At 37.0% G+C, this 24,648-nt stretch overlaps 1 protein-coding gene across 21 annotated transcripts in view; it reads left to right on the top strand.

Annotated features, from left to right (window-relative positions):
- Nucleotides 1-24,648, top strand: part of DMD (dystrophin) — a 1,317,358-nt gene that overhangs the window by 1,005,725 nt on the left and 286,985 nt on the right. For all 21 annotated transcript variants that reach the window (XM_052795054.1, XM_052795067.1, XM_052795065.1 and 18 more), the window contains one exon: nt 19,359-19,570. In XM_052795054.1, coding sequence (XP_052651014.1) covers nt 19,359-19,570 — 212 coding nt within the window. The remainder of the gene's footprint in view (nt 1-19,358; nt 19,571-24,648) is intronic.

The raw sequence follows: 24,648 nt of genomic DNA, 5'->3' as shown, positions 1-24,648 counted from the left end.
AGTTTTAGACCAGGTACTTCTAAATAGATAAGAACATTCTAAATTTTCTGTTCCTAGAAATCAGTCTGTGCTGGAGAAGCCTGGATTCCTGTGTTGGATAGAGGCACTTAATTTTGCCCACATCCTAGGTGTTAGTAAAATTTTGTCACCTATCCTCCAAAATAGCTAGGAGAGCAGAATGGTTGACCAAATCTCTCATCAGGAAAATATGACCACAAAGTGAGTTCTCTGCTAATTGTGAGCTTGTGAACAGCAAAGGTAAAGTAAGGAGTGTAAGGCTGTGCTGCAGAAAGAGACCTTTCAGAAAGACTGATACGGAAATAAATTTTTTTTAAAAGCCTTTAAATAATTTAGACTAGGCCCAGAAAAGTGAAAAAAAAACAACACAAAAACCCAAAACCAAAAAAACGAAAAAACAAACCACCCTGAATAAGGAAAGCATGGTTTGGTAGGGGGATGTTTCATACTAACAGGTTATGCATTATTGTATGATGTAGCCATGGGTACTTGAAGTTAACTGGTTGAAAGGTTTGGGATATACCATCACCTGACAGAAGGAGAACGTACTTCCCAGTTTAGCCTAGGGAAGGATTTGGTATGGCGTTGTGGGAGAGCTGGTGTTTGAGTCTGCTTTGTGTCTTTTTTTAACCTCTGTTGGTCATCATTTAGGGACTGAGTTAATCAATAGAGGTAGTCTGTCAGAATACAGACCAAAAAATTCTTCTAATTTATAGTGCCAAGAAAATTCAAGCCTATTCAATATTCTGCAGTTTATTCTGCTGTTCTTAAAATGTTTGGAGACTGAGGTGATAGAGGTAATTTTGGTAAAAGGACCAAAGAATATAAAACTTCAGCCCCCTGCAACCTTCAACCTACCCAGTCACCAATTAGATGAAAGTAAGTGTTGCCCAGAACCATGAGCAGACATGAAATGACAGAAAGTCTTGTTTACAGGCTGTCAGCAAGCAATTCCTTTCCCCAAGTACTATTGTCTGCTCCCCTACTAGGGTAAGTCCTATTAATAGGGTTGTTAGGGGCATCATTTCCTTCTTTTATGCTCAAGGGGAGTCATATTTTAACAGACTGGTTTTATGTAACTGCCTGCCTTGTTCCTAAAGTCTTTGTGAAAATCTTTAATGCTCATAGAAATCTTCAATTTGAAGGAGCTATCTTTTTTTAGTGTAATGAGACCAGCGTCTCAGTAGCTTCAGAAAGAAGCAAATTTGCTTGCAAAAATATTACAAGCAAAATGTAAAGGGAAGGTAAGGAACTGCCACACAGGGTGAGATTGCAGGTCCTACTCATTTACTCTGTTGTCTCTGAAATCATTAGTACCATATCCTTCTGAAGAATATTTAAGAATTCAATAGTATGCAAATGTGAACTGAATTGAGAGTACTTCTCAGGATACAAAGTCTTTCTTTCATATCTTAAACAATTAGAGAAGTGTTACCTTAATTTTTTGAGACATTTCACTGACTAAAACTGCCAAGAATTTCCAGTTCTTCAGGAAAGCAAGCACTGAGTTATTTTAGAGTTTTCAACATATTTAACAGTATCTAATGTGAGACTTCCTATTTACAGTGTTACAGCAAAAAATCTGGTTTTAATTACATTGGATTTCAAAATTGGATTCAATCTCATTTTACAAATGTTAATTAACATTTATATAAAATACTTTGAAATCTGAAAATAATAAATGCTGCAGAGGTTTGACTTGCATCTTGTCAGTAGTAGAAGAATGTTCCATTGACTTGTGTAGTGGCCAGATAATCAGAACGGAATTTTTTTTCTCTTTGAGTGATACCAGAAAGACTCAGTCAAGTTTCTATGTTAAAAGGACTAGTGTTAATAATTTGCCATTAGAAATATTTATACCACTTATACCATACTTGTGGCCCATCTCCATTGCAAGTAAATATCCAAAATGATCAAGTTCCAAAAGTGAAAGAGGGGGAAACAACTGCCTATTATTTATAACCATATTGGCATTGTATACTTTAGGCATTATTTTTCAAAGTTAAAGACTTGTTTTATAAGCAATTTAAATTCCTTATCTACTGATGAAATTCCATCACTGTGCTTATATAAGGTCCATTTGGGCAATCAATAAAGTTACTCTCTAACCTTAAAATCTGTGAGTGTGTAGTTGCTCAAGGTCATGGAAAATTAAATTTTTTTTTAGATCGGAGGTTTCTATTTCTTGCTAAATGCTAGGACTACTCCATATGTTTAAAGTCTGAAAGTCTTAGAAGTATTGCATGATATGGTTTGGATGCATTGCCTTTTTTCTCTAAGGGAGTTATAAAGCTCCATTTTTAACAAAAGTATCCCATTTACCCAAAAAAGCCTCATTATCTTCCTAGTTTTCACTCTCTTTATATAGGGTTTTGATATTTCAAGTTAGTAACTTTAATAATTTTATTTTAATTGATCTTTTAAATGTTGAAGTTCAGTCAGTTTATACAAGCATCAAAAAATTGCTTTTTTTAATATTAAATTGCCTGGGTTTTAGCTATCTTTTTCTTTTTATTGTTTACTGGGATTTACTTTTTACAAGAGTTCTCGTTGTGAATGTTGACATTGCAACGGCGACATTCTTTATTACTGGACTTGATGATATCACATACCTGAATATGTCTTTTGTCAGAGTAGATGTCAGCAACTGATTAGAAAGTAATTTGGGTTTTGCATTTGTTTTTAGATTTGGGCAAGATGGCAGAATTTAACGAGCGGTTAGCGCTTTTGGGAATCAGGAGATTTTCACACGTTTTATCTGGTAGAAAACCCCTGAAATACAGAAGTTGCCAGGAACTGTGCTGTTGCACATCTGCTGCCACCTGTATCAAAACCACTTGATCACTTTTTCAGTTACACATACTAGTTGCATTTTCATGTTTGTACTTCCATGTATTTTCATGGGTGATTTTAATAATCTATGAAAACACTGAAAACCTAACCTTTCGTATTTACAACTATGAAAACCATTTTAAAGATGCAATGCGGCATTATGAAAAGACACCTGAGCTACCCCCCCAGACTAAAAGCTGTCCAGGCCCTCGGCTGAGGGGCTTCGCTTGGGACGGCGGGACGTGCCGGAGCGCCTCGTTCCGAGCGTGCTCCTCCAGCCGCGTTCCCAACGCTGCCCCCTCCCACGTCTGTCCTCCATTTTGTTTCTCCAGCCTTCTCCTCGCCTCTCTCCTCTCGTGTTTCCTCACCAACCTGTCTGCCGCACGTTTGGGCAGAGGCACCGCCGGCTCCTCTCTCTGGTGGCTGGAACCAGCTGTGACGGGCACGGGGCAGCTCATGGCCTCCTCCCGCCCGGGCACCCCGCGCCGGGGCTGCGCTGCCATTTCCTCTCCTCCTCTCTCTGTCCCCCAGGTGGAAAACGCTGGTTTACGTCATCAGTTTCTGTGTCGCTTCTTCCCTTGCTGTTCCGTTTGCATCATGTAATTGCACTTATCTTTCACTCCGGCTAAGCCCTCCTGCTTACCTCCGCTTTCTAGGATTTGTGAAAATCACCGTCGTAGCTCAGACCAGGGCTCTGTCTGCAGCGTAGGTAGTGCAGGAAAACCGTTTCGGATTTAGGGATCGATGGTTCCGCAGGCCTATTCAGAAGCGTTGTTGGTGTTTTCATGGGTTTGTACAGGAAGTGTCCCATTACTTTTCTGGTTGTAATGTGCGAGATCTGGAAAAAAAATTAGCCAAGTAATAGTCTTTATTTTTAGATCTTAACTTCTTCCAGTAGACTTGGTCTTATCAGGTTCTCAGATACCGTTTGAGATATCTCCGCATTCTTAAGTTTAGGAAACCTCCAGCTGCTTGCAGCGGCAGAGGTGGAGCAGGTCTGTGCCTCCGCCTGTCTGCCTTCTGCTCAGAAACACTGCCCGTGCTTCCAGCTCTGCACGTCGGAAACATCTCGGAGAGGACCGAGAGGGACGCTGCCATCAGCGATGAAGGTGCTGTGCTCTGGTAGCTACCCACACAGGGTGACTTTTGCCAGTGAGAAGTCACAGATTGCTTTGAAAGTGATGGAAACTCTTCGTCCTTGGAGATGAAGTCAGGGAGCGAGTAATCGTGTTTTTATTTACCTGGAACAGGACCTGGCACCCAAATGCTAATATAAACACTTGGACTAGGGATTAATTCAGTTGCATCTGTAATTGTAATCGGTGAAAGAAGAGGCAAGATAAGGGTAACAAAAAAATTCCAGGATATCAAGAGAAACGTGTGGTGGAAAGTAGAGAGAGAATGCTTGCAAAGACTGAGGCAGCTTACTGGTAAGGCTGGCTACTGCAACAAAGCAAGCAGGTTTTTTTATTCCTTCCTTGCAAATATAAGATTGCATCCAAGGAATACTTGCCGCCTTCATTTTTCTTCCTAGTGGAAGCCCCCTGCCAAACACTAGGCACTGACTTACTCCTTATGCTTAAGGTCAGTTGTGTGATGGGTTTAATTTTTTTGCCCTTAGGGATCAATGAAAATACAGTAAAAGCAAACTTCTTGTATGATCAGAGGTGAGGATGATCTCAATTTAATTTCTAGAACTGCTACAGACTTTCTTTGTAATTCCAGAAAAGTCTTTTAATTTCATATGTTCAGTTCTTTACCTAGATAATGTGGGATAATATATCTTAACTCCCAGCCTTTGTCTGCCACGTGTTCGGAAGAATAGGTTTTTTAACCTGTTTTGTTTGAATATGACAAACCCAAGTCTTTGCTGGTTTGGCCAGTGTTTCAAGGCAGTATTGTGTTAGAAATAGTAGCTTGCACAGAACGTTGTAAATGTGACTAGAAGCAGACATGTAAACAGTAAAAATATCCATTTTATTTTATTCTTATCCATGATGATACAAACAGAAGAGCTATGCTAGCTGTGTTGTGACAAATTAGCCAAAATGAAAATAAATGGAAATAACAAAAAAGGAATTGTTCAGAAATGGATTTTTCAAAACGTGATCAAATTACTCGTCCACTGACATTTCATCCAGAGTTTGATGGGCAACATTTAATGTCCACAGTTATTTTAAAAACTGTGTCAGAACAGTATATATTCATTTATGCCAGACCATAATTTTCTGTAGTAATTACAGAGCAAACAGGAAACAAAGGTCCTGCTCTGCAGAGATTACAAGCTAAATTTAGATGCCACATAATCAGTGATATCAGGCAAATGCAGATTTTGGTGTACATTGTGTCCCATCTCTTTTTCTAAAATGAATGCAATACACAAAGAACATATATTGGAACCTGCAGTTGTTCTCAGACAATTAGTTAAGCACCCTGGAGTACGTTTGGCCTACGGATTTTACTTTGGCAATCTTCAATATAAATTTATCATGGTTTCAGTTTTGCTTGAGTTGGGAATAAACCAATAACAAAAAGAGTGTTTTGCACAGCCCCAAAGCTCCTTTGCAAGTCCAACCTGAGTAAATAGTGGCTTAGCCTGTGTGAGAAAGGTCCTAAGACTTCGGTGGGTGGTTGCACCAGCTGGTGGTTCATTTTGTTACGTATACCAAATCATCATTATGGTGACTTATGAAATACTGTAGATAAGTTAAAGAATTTAATTTTATTGCTGTTTTCAGGACCATAAGCATATGAAAATGGTGGCTCTGAGGCTTTTCAACCTGTGTTCAGTGGATAGCAATGCTCATAGGATTGTGTCATCCTTTATCATGCCAAAAAGGGATGGAAGTGGAAATAGCATAAAAGTTCTGGAGATTAGCTGCTCATATTTCATCTTTCTTATTAGCAGGCCTATTGCATGATAGGTGAGAAATTGACCCGTCAGAGAGTGATCTGGAAAATCCCTGAGTAACAGCAAAGGAGAGTAGATGTTGAACAGTCTGATGTATGGTGAGAAAATGGTGGCATCTGCGCTTGGTGGGACTTAGAACCTGAAACGGAATATTTAGAAAAGTTTTCATTTCATTATATTTTAATTGGATGGGAACCTGCATACAGTAGAGGAAACGCCTATGCCATGGAAGTTTTTCTGGGAAGTGTCAGACTGTGTTTATGTCTGCTTTATCTTCTTAAGTGTAGAAATGAGTGCAGTTCTCCAGATGAAGAGATGTAATGATTTTGCAGAATATTCATTACATTTCCAGTATTATTATTCTCTTTGAATTTTTACGCTTTTGACACTTGGCTTTCTTCACTGCAGCATTATATTAGGATGGCAACAGTAATGTTTTAATCTCTTCATTGGATATCTTTTCTTTGCTCCATTTTATGTGTTTTCCTGCAAGCAGGATGTTGAACTCTGTAGTAAAATTATAGTAGAATAGAATAGAATAGAATAGAATAGAATAGAATAGAATAGAATAGAATAGAATAGAATATTTCAGTTGGAAGGGACCTACAAGGATCATCTAGTCCAACTGCCTGACCAGTTCAGGGCTGACCAGAAATTAAAGCATGTTATTAAAGGCATTGTCCAAATGCCTCTTAAACACTGACAGGCTTGGGGCATCGATCACCTCTCTAGGAAGCCTGTTCCAGTGTTTGACCACCCTCTGGGTAAAGAAATGCTTCCTAATGTCCAGTCTAAACCCATGTAGTGTGTTCGGTTCAAAATTTGCTGAGTTTCAACCATATCAGAATAGTGACTATGAGATGTGTTGTTTTGTCTAAAGTTGATTAACTTTAGTCCATTTAGTGTCTCATGAATGTTATGATCTGTGTTGGAGTACCAAAGAGAACATGAACAAAGAAGGACAGATGTCTGATTAAAACAAAACAAAACACCCCAAAACAAACTAAACCCCTTCTCAAACCAAATCCACAGTAAATGGCAAGTTACTATGTCTGTCCTTTTCTCAAGATTGGTGTAACTGGCACATTATACATTTTTTTTCTTTTATTAGTCAGCTAAAATATTGGACTAAGATGACAGGTATGGTATGTTGAGGTTTTTTAAAATTTATTTATCTATTTGGTTATTAAGAAACAAATACATGTGTATGTCATGCCAGGCTCCATAGCTAGGGACCCAGTTTATGTGACCTTGAGAACTAGTCCTGTAAATTAAAAAGAGGTGAAAAAAATGTTACTTTTTTTTTTTCTTACATGTCCCTATGCTTGTAGAGCTGTGCTCCTTTAATAGTTCAAGTACCAGCATTTTTATGATAGGCCCTTCATTTTCTAATCAGTGCTTAGTTTAAAAAAAAAAAAAAAAAAAAAGAGAGAGAGCAGTATAGCTACACAGGGAATGCTGAAAACCTTTGAATGTTTTGGAAATTTCAGAAGAAACATTTTTTCTGCAATGTATGTTACTTCCTTGGTTGACTCTGTTGAATATTTACTTTGAAGTGTATAAGGTCATTTTAAGTGTGAAATTTAACTATTTCTTTGCTTTTTATTTCAACAAAGTCCCAATACTACTTGGCCAAATAAGTGGAGAGTACTCATTAAAAGGAGAAAAAAAAAAAATTTGTAACAATCTGTTCACAAAAGAATCTCTGGGTCATTTTTCAGCCTATTTTTAAGTATTGCATTTCAGGCCATTAAGAGTTCCAAGTGTTGGGAAGCTAAGATTGTCTTTCTCTGCATTAAAAAAAAATGGATTAACCAATAACAGACTGATAGCATCTTCTGGAGTATGTAGAAAATAGGTGCAAATGTGAGAGGGAAGACAGAATAGGGTGTAAGATGTGTGGAAATGTCAGTCTGAAGTAGAAGCAAGAGCCCCGAGGAATTAACTTACCTTTGGAAATACTTAGTTCAATATTAATGTAATTTTTCTAAAAGACTGTAATTGTAAATCTAAAAGAAAAATGTTGGTTTTGTCTTGGCCAGAAATACAGTCTTTAATTTACAGTCTTGTGATATCTGATGCTTTTCTCCTTTCAGGAAGATTATTGTGAGAGAAGTAATTATTTTACCCAAATCACCAGTACAATACATAATCTGTTGTGTAAATGTTACTTTCTTTTGACTCTGTAAGCTTCTGTCTGTGCTGGAATTTCTAGTCAGCTCTCCCTGAAAAAATACCATGGAGGCAGCTGCATATCTGGTATTTCACTGCATTATTTATTGAGTACTACGTCCAGCTCTGGGGTCCCCAGTACAAGAAGGAGATGGACCTGTTAAAGCAGGTCCAGAGGAGGGCCATGGGGGCTGGAACACCTCTCCGATGAAGACAGGCTGAGAGAGTTGGGGTTGTTCAACCTGGAGAAGAGAAGGCTCCGGGGAGACTTTATTGCAGCCTTCCAGTACTTAAAGGGGGCTTATAAGAAAGATGGAGAGAGACTTTACCAAGGCTTGTAGCGACAGGACAAGTGGCAACGGTTTTAAACTGCAAGATGGTAGATTTAGATTAGGTATAAAGAAGAAACTCTTCACAATGAGGGTGGGAAGACACAGGAACAGGTTGCCCAGAGACGTTGTGGATACCTCATCATCGGAGGTGTTCAAGGCCAGGTTGGATGGGGCTCTGAGGAACCTGATCTAGTGGAAGGTGTCCCTGCCCATGGCAGGAGGGGTTGGACTAGGTGATCTTTAAAGGTGCCTTCCAACCCAAGTCATTCTATGATTCTGTGATTATGAAATTAGTAACTTGTAAATAAAACAAATTTATACAGTCTTCTATTTCTGTTGTGAAATAACAAATTCATTTGTATCACTTCAGATACAAAATGCCCAACATTTTTGCTTAAAGTTGAATATAGAAATATTTGAAAAAGAAACACTTTTACTTCTTTGCTTTGAAATCAATTCTTGCTCGTTTGGAAGCTTTCTTTGCTTTCAAAGGCAAAAATAAAAGTCAAAGCTATGATGTTGTGATTTGGCCCACTGTTTTTTTCTGATGCGTGGCTTTTTTTGGTTCATCCACTGAGCTAAGCTCAGTATTGTTGCCAGCACCCCGCTTTCTGTGACTGTTGCGTAGGTGAGTGAATGGAGCTCTAGAGCCGTCTCCCAGCTGACCTCCGGTGAGAGGCACATGCCGTGGAGATACAGCAGTCGAATCAGTGTGCAGGTTTGGCTTTGTCAGAAGCAGCACAGCAAAAGATTCATGATAGTCTGTGCTCGTAATTCCCAGTCATGGAATACTGTAGAGAAGAGCTGTAGCCCAGCAGGCGGTCTCAGAGTTAAGACCAACAAATGGGAGCCGCTGTGTTGCTTACTGACCATTGCACAAAGTGTGCCAGTTTACCCTTGCTGATATGGCTTAATTAGTAAGTATTACAGTGGTAAGGATTTGGACCTTGAGAGTTATAGAAAACAAAAGCTCAGATGATGTTATTCTGCCAGCTCATATAACATTTAATGTCAAATAACAGAAGGAAGAGATTTGCTTTTCATCCATTTTAAAATGAATCAAAGCCAGCTGCAGTCTTTGAATTTTGAATTTTGGATTTATGGCTTTCGTGGGGAGTGGAGGTTCTCCTGAGGAAATTACTTTGCTTCTTGAAGAAGAAAATAGAAATATAAACAGTATGCAAAACTTTGCTTCAGTAACTTGGAGGCTGATATTCACACATTTGCAGAATTCCTAAGTCCATTTTAATTTTCTAGGTATTTTGGTACTCTAAGGTTTCCCACAGTCTTGCCCGTACAGTTAGAGCTGGATCTATTAAATCAAAACCAAAACAAATCAGTGTTCAGATTAACAAATGCAGATATATTTGAAAAGCAAGTCTCAGCCTAAACTCAGTAGGAGTTAGGAGGCTGAAAACATTAAAAATATACGAAGTAAATATGAATGTATGATGGCAACAAAAAGTTATGTGGTACTAAGAATTCTGAAATTCATTGCCTGCATGCTTCATTAGGTAGGTAATGAATTTCATACATTTCAGGACTTAAACTGCCAGACCTACCGTTATGGTTTTGCATCAGTAAGTATGGAAGTCTATGAAAGCATTGTTATATGAAAGCCGATGTACTTTAATAATGCTAATAACATTCTTGTTTATGTTCAGAGAAAGTAGAATATCATTTCACTAATTTAATGTCCCATTTTTAAATACAGGCACAGACAAGTCATATTTCTTCTGCAAAAAGGTTTTCTTAAGTATTTTGTAGGTAGGTTGATTATTACAAATGCTGTCACCCATGAACAGAAATTAGATTCATAATTATAAATTATTTTCCCTCTAATAGCTTAAGTACCCAAAATCCTAGAAAAAATATTAATGGACATTTGAGCAAAGATAAATAGTAAACTACCATGTCACCTCTAATTAAAAATTACATTCCTTAGAAAAGACAGAAATTAATGACATTTTCCTATTAAGTTCTTCAAAAACTTTTCTATAAATTTACAACTAAAATGATTGCATTACTTACATATTCACTCATCTAGTTAATCATATTAGTCATAATCCTCTGGCTTCAGTTTGGGTACCTTCCATCAGTCTAAATATCATTTCTAAATCCAATGTAAGTCTTCATAATTATGTGACGAATATTTAAGAAAGTAGCTAAATTCAATAATGCGGTAGCTATTTTCTACATACAACAAAGGAAATTGAATAAAACATTTTGAAAGATGATTAAATCATTCCAGCAAGGGAACCCTCTGGTTTTTCAGTTAGTACAATGTTACTAAAAAGTTATTTTTTGATATCATCCAAATATGGGAGTCTTTGCAGAAGAAAATAATTTAGTTAACTTCTGGTGGCTTGTCCATATGTGTCCTGCTCCTTGGGGTCAGGGAAGAATCACTACTGACTCTGCATCCTGCCTGAGCAGTGGGACTGATGGTGACGGTCCATTTCTCTGTAAATGTCCTGCTCTACTTCTTAAGGATCTGATGGCGATAGAGAGGTATCAGAAGTTCATTCCCTAATCTGTCTATCCATCTCCCTAGTCAATACTTGTGTGTATATGCATATACATATTTTTATTTGTTTCTGTAGGTTTCTAGCAAAACAACACTTAGGTTTGTTCCCTATTTCATGCTAAATCCTGAAGAATCTTACTTCTCTTTAGGGTAAGTGTTTTTCTCACATCAAAATTTTACAGGTTGTGTAACATTTTAAAATGCAAGGCAAATGCTCTTGCACATCACGCATACCATGATCTGCTCCCTTTTTCATTTAGTGAAAAGATGATCTTGAAAACTTCATTTGAGAGGTGATAAATGTTATATACATAAATACTTTTATAAAACTTGACAAACTAGGGAACGCTTTCTGAGGGACCTGTTTTCCAAATAATAAGCTCTTGCATGCCCTTCTCAGTGCTCAGTCATGGAAGTTGCTTTTTGCTTGTTATAAGAAACTGATTTCTTTAGATGTGCTACCAGCTTAGTCTGGTCTCTAACTCCCACTCCGTATAGCAAGGCGTAAAGCATGCTTCACAGTGCTGAAGAATTATTCACTTGGTGCTTAGCGGAAACCACTTGACAGTTTTCAGTTCATGCTGTTTGATCTGACACTTCCAAAGGAACAGAGTGACCTTCATTAGTTTGATCATATGGAAGTGATTTTTAGATAAAAGAAAAATAGGCTTACCCTAGTGAAACAAAACAAAATCAAATCATAGAGTTGCAATAGTTGGAAATAATTACCCCCCAAAAGTATCAAACTACAAAATGAGATTATGAGTGTGCATGTTTTAAAAAAAAAAACCCACATTTAAATCTGTTGAAATCTCTCTTATTGCCTATCTTTCTTAGCCTCTGGGAAGCCAAGGAAGGTAACATTCTTCCTCCCAGGGCTTTCATGCCTTGACAGGTCTTTCAGGTACATTTTCATTGCTCTTCATCACCCCAGAAAGACAACTGAAGGCTCTGAGCACTACTTCTTCCTGCTTTCCCTTGTAATACCTTTTATCTGTTCTTAGAAACTAGAATATTGCACAATAGTATAAAGGATTACAGTTCCTTCCTTCTTCCCAGATATTATTCATTCACTTGTTTATATGCAGCTTAATTTGTGTACATACTTTCTGTTTTGCCTAATTTTTTTGTAAGCCATAAGCTTTTTTAAAAATCTGTTGTTACACATTATGATACATATATGATAAGGAATAATCGTTCTATAAATACCTTAATAGATTAACGGTGCATAAAAGCCATATCTGACATCTTACTGGCATAAATGACAGACTTCACATTAAGCTAGATATCCTAAATTGCCACTCCACCATTAATTTGGGGTTTATTGGCTAAATCCTCTCATCGCATTACTGACCGTCTAAGGGATGCATAAAATGTCTTAGATGACACATTATTAGTGTTTTTCCATATTTAGTTAAAGTGTTGCCATAACTTTCTAAGGTCATTGTTTAAGAACTGCTACTTTTATAAGCCTCTGAAAAAGGTTGAGAGAAACACTGCTTTACAAGAAAAGATAAAGAAGGACAGATGAAGCATAAATTACTGAGTAGGCTAGCTCCAACTGTTCTCTACTGTGTACTCTGTCCTATCCAGCTCCACTCCATAATGATAGCCTACAGGCAGCAACTTAGTAGATGTTATAACTGTTCCTGTAACTCCTTAAGTACTTCAGCATTTAAAAAAGAAATGTTTTAAACTTATCCTCATTTGACTCTGCATCTACTACCCAAATGTTCTCCCTAGACTGATCTCTCGCAGATTCACGATTGTTCCTAAGAACAGAGACGGCATCCTTTTGTCAAGGGATGTTGTAAGATAGACTTTATTAAAGTGATTCCTCCTTGAAGAATAAGACTCAGGTCAGACACCTCCTGTTCGGGAAGGCAGCAGAAGAGAAGGTAGAGCACTTTCAGCAAGAAAAAAATTCACAAATGGAGAACTTTAACTGAATCCTTTTCCTAGGGAAAAAAAAAAAAAGAATGTTAGTTTATGTTTATTTGCTTAGAACAATACAATAATGAAAAGCAAGGTAACCACAAGATAACATAAAGCTTAAGTGATGTTTTAACTGTGATTCCACTCATGTGGTTTACAGAAAACTGAGCCAAAATTGGAAAACGTCAGAAAGCCTTGCATGTAGTGTGTGGTGGTTGTGCCTTCAGAATGGTCTTGTAGCCGTGTGAAAAACATCTCTTTTTCCTCATAATTTATTTAACCCTGTTATGTGGGAGATTACACTGTTTAGTGGAAGAAAGGGAAAAGTGTAAAAAAAGTGCAGTAACCTAGTACGTTTCTGTTTAAATCTGTATTTTCTAGTTTCTCCATCATGCCTCTCAGAAAACCTGCTCACTGTTTAGTAAGACACACTTAGAATTTTTAGGATTAGACAAACTAGTGTTCTATACAGCCACAAAAGTTTAATTAAGCTAAGTTTTAACTGGATAAATGTATAGATTAGTTAAAAGCATATGAAGTAAGATGAAATACATAACAATTAGCTCTTCAGGACTTTCAAAGAAAAGTATATCATGGGGCTGCAACTCCAACAGAAATGAATCCAACCTGGTGGACTCTTCAAAGATGAATCTTAAAATATGTACTTATCTTTGAAAACAACATTGTAAAGGACTTAAACTCTAGGGAGATGTAGGAGTAATTTTCAGGATAGCATATGATTGAAACAAATCTTGTATTGACAACTTTGAAGCTGTGTTAGTACGCTTCCAGGGCAACCAATGACAATGTTGGGCTTGGGCTGCTTTTAACCTCTTCCTCTCAAAAACCTACAGTTTTTATGTTTTCAGCATTTTCTAATACTACAATCTCTAGGTACTCCATTTAGCTCTGCTGTCTTGCTGTCTTCTACTTGTGGTGCTGGCTGGTACATGCACTGTCATATAAAGTGGTGTGCTTGTGGTCGTATGGATGTGCAAGACACATTCAGCCCAGGGCTGCATCCAGTTCTGTAGCAAGATTTTGTGAATGCAGTACAACGACCTCACCCACCAATTTCTTAGCCTGTTATATACCATTGGCAAATGAAGTTGTTACAATTGGCAGAGAATGTAAAATGTTTTCTTCTTCACGCTTTCATTCTGTTTACCAGTGACAGCCATTCTATACAGCCATAGTGTTTAAAAGCTACTCAGTACCCTAAGAATGAAGATCTTGGTTACTCTTTTTTCTTTCAATGCATTGGGTATTTCATATTGCTACAAAGCAGGGGGCGACCCTTAAGATTCAAGAGATTACGACAAAAATATGAAACTATTCATAAGACACTTTTCAGAATTGGCTAGATTTCAAGCTCAGTGTGTCTTTTCATCATGATCATTGTTGCAAGGTATAAGTAAATTGAAACACTCAAAGATGCATATAAAATTATTTTCATTTTTCAGCTAAGGAACATCAGTGCATCAGCAGCTGCTTTGGGTAACATGAATTATAACTGTCCATAATTCTGCTGTTCTCCGGTTATATTCTGCAGCAGGTCAGATTGCATTAGTCCCTCTAGTCTTCAAATCTATGAACCTACAGTGAAAAAAATTACTTTTACAGGAAAATGTCAATATCTTGACAATAATGCTTTTGAAAAGCACACTCCTACAGAGCAAAATGGGTGCAGTTTAGGTAATTTGTTGGACAAGGAAAGTGGAGGTTTTTTACCTCACAAATTCTGTTGCTGTTCATTTACTTGTTCACTTTTTTTGGAGTGTGTACTGGATTCAATGGACTTGTCAAACTGGCATAGAATAATTGCTTTTTTCATCTTTGCATAGGCTAAATGTAACTTATAGTAACATGAACATTATTTCTCCTGTGACTGACAGCTTCTTCTCAGACTCCTTTTCTGTTGTTTCCACTGCTGTTATATTATAAACAGCAGAGAGTAAACTCTTTCAGTGAAGAGAGTTATATTTGTCTTATCAATGATAGGAACTCTTAATAGAGAAAAAAAGATTTATTTTTGTTTGTTGTTTCTCTATTATACCTAGAGTATGAAAATAACAGTTTAAAAATTTTTGTTAATAAACAGAACTGAACCTTAAGCCAGCAGTCTCCTTCACTGAGATTATTCTTTCCTCAATGTATGAAATCAGTGATAACCAGACTGAAAAATAGTTATCTTGTGTTTGATTGCTTTAAATGCAGTTTTCTGCTTTGTTATTGCTCCTAATAACTTACTAAATCTGTGGTCAGTTCAGCAGAATTTCCTTTGTCCATCTGAGTGATATAATGACTATTGAACAACTGGTGAATAGTAGTGATGAAAAAAAGAAATTGCATAGCAACCTTGAAATTACATACTGGTAGAATCTCACCATGCCCCTAAATCATTCATCTGAGAGAGTTCAGTGTTGAACTGGGAGAGGTTGGAGCCGTGCTGGGATACTTTCCAGTAAGCAAGTGCAAAACTTGTGTAAGTGAAGTACAATGAGAACTTCTGCCTGGAGCACTGTGATTAGGAAATGGATGGGGTTTGGCTTTCACTTCAGGAAATAACCCGTTGTATATATTTTGTCTTTCTGATACACAGTTTAGATTTGTTAATTGTCAAATATTTTTGTGCTTTTATATTCAAATAAAACTAGTTAATGGCCACATGGATTGACAAAATGATTTTAAATTATTTCTTTTCCTTAAGTCTATAAAGAAAATGTTGTCCTTTTTTTCCAGATTGCCCCTTTGCAGATTGGCTGGTAAAGAAATTCTATACTGAATAATTAAGAATCCTTTGGAGATAATTTCAAATACTGATTATTACAATAAAGATATTGTGCTGTTGCCAAATTTGGAGGGGTGGGGAAGGAAGAAAATGGGATATAAAAGGGGGAGTGCCACACTAAAAAAGAGATTAGGCTTTGAAATGGAGAAGGCACAGGACTTAGCTGTAATGAACGATGTAAACTGAGGTGCTTCAGAAACTACTTAACTATGGGGAGGGAAAGGCTTTTGTCTTTCTTACTAATTATTTAGAATTCTTGTGCTTCAGTGATATTAATAGTGCACATGGAGCCACATTTGTTCTGTCTATCTAGGCATTTTCAATGTATAGTCATCACAGTATGTAGGTGCAATGATAGATAAAAGATAAAGATCAGAGTCTGATCTCAGTAATACGCTATTATGATCCAGAGTGCAGTAAGGACAATTACATTACTTTTTCCTGCCAAAGCTTACTTTTTTTAGCCATATTAAATGTTCTTACTTAAGTTTCAGGATATTTTGTAATCTTTGCAATAGCTTTTTGTCTGGCTTTGTTTTATATAGTTTTTTTTTTTAATTTATTGAATATTACTTACTGAAGGCCTTAAATTCAAGGTAGGAAGTAGTGATCAATTTTTTTCTTTTGTTCTCCAAAACTTGGGCAAATCCTTTTCTGGAACAATTGCTTCACATGCCATTGATTCTTCTGTTTTTCTGGTTTGGAACTCTGTTTCTTATTTCTAGGGTTGTCTTCCTGGTTCCAGGTAAAGGTGATTGGACTTTGGAAGAAATTCATTTTCCCTATGCTGAATCCCGTATGTTCAGTGTAACGTTAAGGATTTTTATAAAATCCTGACCGCAGAAAGAACCCTTCCAAGGCTATAGGCAGAGTGTTAGCCAGAAGGAACTTCATACTGAGATTCCTTATTGCTGTCTTATAAAACACTCTTAAATATTTTCATAAACCTATTCCTGTTAGTACCCAGTCAGAGAAGACCTTTTATATGTTCCAGTGCCCTTGCACAAAACCCCCATGATGTTCAGAATACTTGAAAAATTGTCTTCTACTGTCCAACAACATTGTTTAATAGCAATTCTCTGACACTTCTCATCTGCAGTCAGTAACTCATTAGCAGCAGGTGAGGGGTTCGTGGGTTGCTGGGATCAGTTCTAACACAATATCCACTCAAATTGGAATTTCTGAACTTTTTTGTTTGGCATAAATCTATAAGTGGTGTTTACCTTTCCTTCTGTGGGAAACATCCCACTAGAGTATCCACAGGAACAAAATACATCCTTAAGAGACATTGATTTCCACTGTGGTTTTCAGTACATTTTGGAAGTGAATTCTCCTATTTTAAGCTTTAGAAGCGTGGGGTTTTTCGTTATTCAAAACCCAATCAATAGTCCGCATTCAAAATGCAGCATCATTTAGAAGATGTAAACTTACAGTAATGAAGGGATTTTTATGTTACCTTAAACTAAATAATGTCATAATTATAAAGGCCTCTCTAATAAATTATCTCTACATATTTTGGCTTATATAGTACTGCACCGTTTCGTATATTCTAGCTCAGAAAGGCCAGATTAATTATGTAGACGTCATGGTGTGTTTATCCCCAACTGAAGTACTTTTTTAAGTGGGTTTTCTCACTGGTTCAAGAAAACAACATTTTAGGGTTTTTTGGTTTAGATTACCTAGTAACTTCCTGAACTCTCCAATTCCAATCTGTAATAAAGCAAAGCTATTATGCATGGGGGTTTTTAAGTGTCCCTATCAGAAGCTTTTCTTTTCCCTTTTTGAGGAAGGTAACCCAAGTATTTTCACAAGGAAAGGTGTTTCATAGCTTTGGAGCTTGTGTGTTCATAGTCACTTGTGTAAGTGGGCTCCTGAGATGTCCTGAATACCGCTTTAAATATGCAGCCTCGTTCCCCTCTTGGGTGGGAGAATTGGTCATCACGGAATCCCAGGACTGTGGTATGTGATGAAAAACTCAGTCTTGCTGAGAAAAGCACAGTCCCTAGAGAAGGACTGCTAATATGTCTTACTTAGATACAAACCTCATGAGACATTAGGGAACAGATCCGTTGATAAATATTTTTATTTTTGTTGATAAGGGATAACAGCATTTCTTATTAAAAGCAGCGATTATGAAGAATTAATATAGTTGTAGACCTAGTTTTCTTTTGAAGCAGTTCTGCAAAGGGTTTTCATTCACCTCTTAAATCACACACGCGCACACACACACACAAGCTATTATACTTTTGTCAGCGATGTACCAAAATCTCCTGGTTTCCAGGAATCGAAAGATAACACTGTGGAAAGTGTTTGGGCAGTCTTTGTCCCCTAGACCTCCAGCACAACCCTTGAGCCACATGTTGTAGCCATAGCACAGAGGTTTTAATTGAGCAGTTCAAGAACACTTCTGTTATTCACCCTTCCTGTAGACCACAATCTCTTTGTTGTTTCAAGTATACCCTAAAGCTTACATCAGAAATCCTCATCCAGATAGGGCACAGAAATAAGTTGCTGTTTTGTGACCTTCGTATACAGCTTTCTAAAATGAGAGGTTAGGTTTGCTTCAGATTAAATTGAAGTATTTGGACCTTAGGCGATCCTCGCTTTGCTCTGCTTGTGCTTTGTGTTTTCCAGTTCTGTTTCTTCAGTTCCTTTTCCATTTCCTTTGACTTGAACATGCTGCTATGTGTGCTCACGCACAGTTTTTCTCCCTAGGCTTGATCAGGGGATGCTGAAAGGTTTTCTTCTCTTTCTCTAAACCACAGCTGAGTCCGTGGAAAGATCTTTATCCCTTCTTCTGGAAGAAGGAAGAGCACTGATAGGTAGAAGTCTCCTTTCCATGCTGAAGCATTTCTCGTCCCTTTAATCTTTAGCCTGCACCATTCTGGAATCAACCCTGCAGTGAGAGATGCAATGTTGGAACTACCGTTCGATGATAATTTCAGTTGCTTTCTGAGTACTCTAGGAATCTCTGTTCCCCTCCCTAGAAGGCCTCAATGTAGTGAACCAGTCTTCAAGAAGATATTGAGAATGTAGTTTGTGCTGACTAACCTCAGGGAATTAAAAAAAATAAATAAATTAAAAATTACTATTTCTTCATGCAGTGCACAGATTTTATTGTTTGTGGAGTTTTGGTTTTTTGGTTTGTTTGGGGTTTTTTTTGTCAAACTTCAACTGCTTAGACGACTAGGTCTCCTGATGTTTTTCTGCTACTATGGACAAGTCTGGTGCTGGATTCTAGCCAATGCTTATCAGTGATTTTAGTGATTATTAAGTTCCCATAAATCACATTTCTTTCAAATAGTGGATAAAGCTAATAATTATGTTATAATTAACATGAGCATACAAGAAGGTTTTTTAGCCTTTGCAGTCTGCTATCATTTGCCTTAATGAAATAAGAAAGTATAGCCATTAATTATATCTTGCAGTAAATCTTTAACTAATATTACTCAAGTCCCTAAAAGACTTATTCTTCAGAAAATATTAAACCCTGTGTTGGTTTGGTAAGAATGAAAGATTATTGCTGATGCTTTTTCTCAAATGTGATCCTGTTTCATAATGCATTTTGAGGCATGAACCTGGCATTTCTGGCTGCATATGCATCGAAACACATGCTGTGTACTATAGTGTCATACTGCGTGACCCAGAGCAGTTTATCTGTTCTTCTTTGTGAAACTAACTTAGTTGCAATTCAGCTTAAAAGTACAAGAGCTCTCCAATATGGTCAGTTTTAGAAAGATTTAAATATTATTTTTTACTCCCTTAAAAAGAAAAAAAAAAAGAAAAAAAGAGAAAGCTTTTGAGTGACTCGGCCTTTGTTTTTCCTTTGTGTTTCACCAGTTGAAAAGATACAGAGCCAGTGGGATGAAGTGCATGGACACCTCCAAAACCGGAGACAGCAGCTTCATGAGATGTTAAAGGATTCAACACAGTGGCTAGAAGCTAAACAAGAAGCTGATCAGGTTCTTGAACGAGCAAAAGCTAAGCTTGAGTCGTGGAAAGAAATTTCCTACACCGTGGAAGCTCTGAAAAAGCAGAACACTGAGCTTAAGGTCACTACTGACAATTAAAATATTTCCGCTTGAGTTAATTAGATTGTTAAAGAAAATGTCCTCATTGGACAGCGCACATTGAGAACAACCTCTCTATCCCTTATTTCCAACAAAAAAATTAGAAAGAAATTAACTTACAAAGTCTAAAATATATGTCATATAATCCTTCAACGAAATTGGTCTTATCAGTCATAGCAAATAGCTGGCTGATCTTACAGGAGGAATACCTATATTTTCAGCACAAGTATTTCTCATCTCTTCTGTACAACAGCCTCAGCTGCACTGGTACTGCAGAGTGGGAAATCCTCAGTATTGGTATGTCTGTCTGCACTGATAATGAAGCTGTATAGGTTGTCTGGAAGTAGTTAAGAAAAGGGAACAAAAAACCCCATAACAAACTATATGGCAATATTTTGAAAACCAAGCATTTTAGATTTGCCACAAGATAATCTCACTGGGTTCAACCTTGGCAGGGTTATTAACTGCGAAAATACTGAAATGGCTGCTGTTGTGATTTTAGCACGCATGTTGCCACATTCTAGGTGCTAAAATGTGGACCTCGGTTAACTTATGTAGCTGAGCTATACCTCAAGTGGCAATGCAAATATGCCCTAACTGTTGCATCAGTTTTTAAGTTTCTTGTTATGGAAATAGTCATACTTTGGTGACATTCTTCATGAATAAATTTTGAGAACAGCTGTTTCAGATTAATATCTCATTTTCTGGTTGGGGAAAAACAAGATCGAAACCAACCAATTGATCAGCCTCTTAAAGTGAGTCCTGCCTCCATGTTAATGGAACGTTACATTTTAGTTATCTGGGAGAATAGTTACACAAATATTTTCTGATATGTTCTCCTCTCCCGCCCACCAGATTTTTTTTTTTTTTTAGCTCCTACCACTCAGCTGTTTGGTTAAAGTTTGTGGACTTAGAACAGTCTTATTTGCACAGTGGAATGGTAATGAAGTGCTGTGAAGAATAGTGGGGTGAGGTCCTCATCAGCCGGTTTTGCCACTAGAGAAAGTAGGTGTATAATTGTATGATTGGCCTTCAGCTGTCTCCATCATCAGTTAGTTATTGCCTTTCTGGTATTTAGAAGTAGATACAAAATCTGTTGGGGTTTTTGGTTGTTTTTGTTTTGGTTTTTTTGTTTGTTTGTTTTTTTGGGTTGGTTTTGTTTTGGGGTTTTTTTTTTTTTGCTTGCCTGTAAGAACTATAAAAACATTCATCAGCCCATTGTTTTAGGGCTGAGGTGTGGTTAAGTTTTCTCATTTAAGATTATACTGTAAGGGTCATTGTTCGGGAAGGGTCGATTATGGTAAACAAGGGCAATCACTCACTAATGTATTGGAAAGAGTTATAGATTATGTATACTACTGTCATTCAATGCAGAGGACTCCCATTTGTCACTGTCTTTCTGTAGAGTTCTGGCTTCTGGCCAGTGTTTGGTTTAAAAAAAAAAAAGCTTCAACAAAGTCAATGTCCCTGCTCTGCAAAGACTCAATTAACAAAAAACCAGTTCTGTGCAAACACAGTCTTATGTCATTGTCTTGGAGTGTCTTATGTCTCAAACACAAATTACTTTAACCAGGAAAATAATTGAAAATATAGTTTTAGAAATGGGGTTTATGTCCACTTTTTTTACAAGAATATATGAGGTTTAGATGAGGTTCATCTAAAAGTGGATGCTTTTTGAAAAAAACTTGGGGTTTTTGGATCAACATTCTCCAAGGAGAGAAATAAGAATATGCCCTTCTTCTCCTCCATCCCCCAAGTCACAGAGAAAGTATGCTAGTATAGTTATTCATAGAATGTATCTCTATGTATAAACAGAGTTTTTGAAAGGATACCTACATATTCTTTTCACTCCTCCTTTAAAAGAGATGAAGCACTTGGGCTATTGGTATCTTCAGCCATTTCCATCCCAGTCTGGATTCAATGTGACATGTTGTGTCAAGTTACAGACATTAGTCTATAATTATATTTTCAGTGTCACAGCTAGTCCATCTTAATTTGCTGTGCCCTCATGATGTTATGAACATCAACAAGCTCTACTGTTCCAGGGTTATTTACTTTAATTTGTTTGGTTTTGCCTAGCTTTTCTCCTTCAAGTCTGGAATAAATTCACCTCTGTCTTGGGGACGGGGGGGTGGTTCTTCTCTTTTTTCCTTCTTTTTTTTTTCTCTTTCTTTTGTGCCAGCCTTCCTAGAGGAATTATCTTTGTCTGCCAGTAATTCCTATTGTGTCAAATCCCTCATGAAAGCCTCTCAGATGTGACAGCATCAGCTGTTGTGTTCATGCTTGAGATAAGGGGTCATGAATTCTAAGGAAAATGGAAATCTTTTTTGAGTTTAGCAGCTTTATATTTCTTCTGTATGGTATTATCTAAACTGAAGGACCTAGAAATACATCAAGTCCTCAAAATAAATGCTTTCCAGGCTTCTGTGCCAAACACATATATTTTGTTGTTGTCCCCTGAATATTTGGAGTAAGTATGCTGTCTTTTGGCTTGCTGTTACACTGATGAAAATAAAGCTGTCATTTCTATTCATTTGTGTTGAGGGAAAGAGAGAGGTCGGTGTGAGTCTTAAATAAATTCTTCAGACATATTCATTTTGTCAGCTTTGTATCTCAACACAGCTTGGTGTGAGAAAGTAGTCACCAAGTGTTCTTCTGATACATTTGTTAAACGTTATAGGTCTGCCTACAGACAGCTGAGTCAGTGCAAAAGTTCCCCTCTGCTCTAAGTGAACTTTTAATCAGTGCTTGTGTTAATCCTTTTCTGTTAGTGCATCCTTACACACAAGTAAATAGTAAGCTCAGCAATACCAGTCTTTTGATTATTTATTTTTTACAATGCCAGCATAAAACAAAAATCTGTAACTGGCTTGTATTTGGTCAATGATGTTTTTAATAGAATTTGACACATTGGTTTCTGACTTTTACAAGAAAAGTAATGAGGTACCATGTAGCTGATAATTAAAAATATCATTCCTTTGAATCAGAAATTAATGCAGAGCTAATTTGCTGACTATTAAAGCATTTTTTTCATTCTAGTTTTTTTCAGTTTGATATTTAAGAACTAAATTCTAAGTACTGGGGTTAGGTATGGAGAATCAGAATATGGCATTCTGGCCAATGAGACTCTTTACCCATTAAAGCCCTGTTTGTTCTTGTTTATTAAGTGATGACTGCAGATGGTTAACTCAGCAGGCTGAAGGTTATAGGTGTATAAATAGTACACAGTCAGCTCCTTTCCGTCCCCAAGTCATCTGAACATAAGCTCTGAACTAGTCTTTTCTTAATACGATACTGAGCTTACGTTAAAAAAAAACCAAACCTGCTAGGATTGCCCGTTCACTCCTTAGCTCCTTGTTTTGGTAAGAGCTAGTGAGGCATCTCTTCTCCCTCTGTACCTTTTTAGCTGGGATGGCCAAAGTGAAGAGGAGGAAGGATGGAGACAAGGTTTCCTTCCTTTCCTTCACTGACCACCTATTTCTTGTTCATGTAAACAGGAAATTAAATAGCAGCCTGATTACATCCCCTGCTCTGTTGGGACTCAAGAGGCCAGGCAACCTTCCACTGGCATAGCCTGGGGGGTGAACTTTATGCCCTGGCTTTTTGGATAAGACTGAGGCTATCATCTTGCTTGCCTTTGTCATCTTCTTGCAGGGAGGTAACTTACTAGGTACTCTTTTGCTGCTCCCTGTGTACCAATGTAGGATGAAGTACACTGTTAGCATTTTGTGGATTTTTATTATTCCAGGGCTGACAGCGTACTGCTTGGATTTTAGTAAAACAGTTAACAGTTAAGTTAGTGTTATTTACTATGATGCAGACACTGAAACAGAATGCCTTGATTAAAAAAACCAATTCTCTAAGTATATAAATAAACCATGCTATAGAGATACAGAATAAGGACAGAAAGACAGCCTGATTTTCCAGATATGTGATATATACACCTGCTCAGTGTGGGAATTTACATGCTTAGAATTGGATGATGCCGTACGTTCATATTGCTATATTTGAACTTCTATGAGTCATTTATTTTGTTCCACTGGGCAATCCTGGGATAGAAGAAAGCTCAGCTGTGATTTCCTTACTTGTTTTTAATCAAGGATCCTTAATTACACAAACTTTCTTCCTACTAACATCAACTAGTGTCTTTTAATTAAAAATAAATTTTTACCTAAGTAACATGATAAATGCATAGCCTTAATACTTTAATGCTTTTAATAAACTCAGCAAATTCCAGTGATGACAGAGACAAAACAAAGAGAATGCTTTAAAAAATGTCAACATAAAATTAAGGTAATGAAGCATTTTCCTTTAAAAAGAAATTGAAGGTGTTCTTAAGTAGCTAAAAGATAAATGAGACCTAAAAATATAACAGGGAAAAAAAGAAAAAAAATAATGCCAAGAATTTAATTCTAAAATATTCATTATAGTTATGTAAGATAGGAGTTAATGGGCCTCTGGTAGGACAGAGAGTTAAAACATTTACCACAACACTTTGTTCTTGGTGTCTGCACACAGAGCAAAGTTGAAGCAAGGCATGCACTCCTCAAAGTTGTTGAAAAATTACATACCAATTTCCAATAAAGTAGAAAATACAAATTGTTTCTGTCGGCAAAGCTCTCTATATTCATCATTTCTTTCCTGAGTGATGATCTAGCGTTGTAATGTCAGGAAGTTAATGGATTAATGCTGAAGTTAATGGTGAGAACACTTTTGGAAATAACCTTGTAATGGATCTTTCTGTACTTTTATTATAAAAGCGGGTTTGGAAGGTTTTATAAGGTCGCTTATGTTCACATGGGACTGGGCAAAAAGAACTTATTTTCAAAGTAAAGTTTACAGGCCATTAATTTACAATACAGACAAAATGTTTTGGTAACTTTTCTATGTAATGCAGTGAACAGCCAGTCTTCTGTGATTCTTTGGGCGGAAAAAAGTAGCTGTATGCATGCATAATTTTAAACAAAGAGAAAGGTAGAGTATAGTAAAGATCGATAGACCTAAATGTGGAACAGATACTAGCTATGAAAGATCTACAAAACTGAAATGATAATTCCTGT

The sequence above is a fragment of the Harpia harpyja genome, chromosome 8 (genome assembly GCF_026419915.1).
Source record: "Harpia harpyja isolate bHarHar1 chromosome 8, bHarHar1 primary haplotype, whole genome shotgun sequence".
Taxonomy (NCBI): domain Eukaryota; kingdom Metazoa; phylum Chordata; class Aves; order Accipitriformes; family Accipitridae; genus Harpia; species Harpia harpyja.
This window is presented reverse-complemented; position numbering and strand designations above follow the sequence as displayed.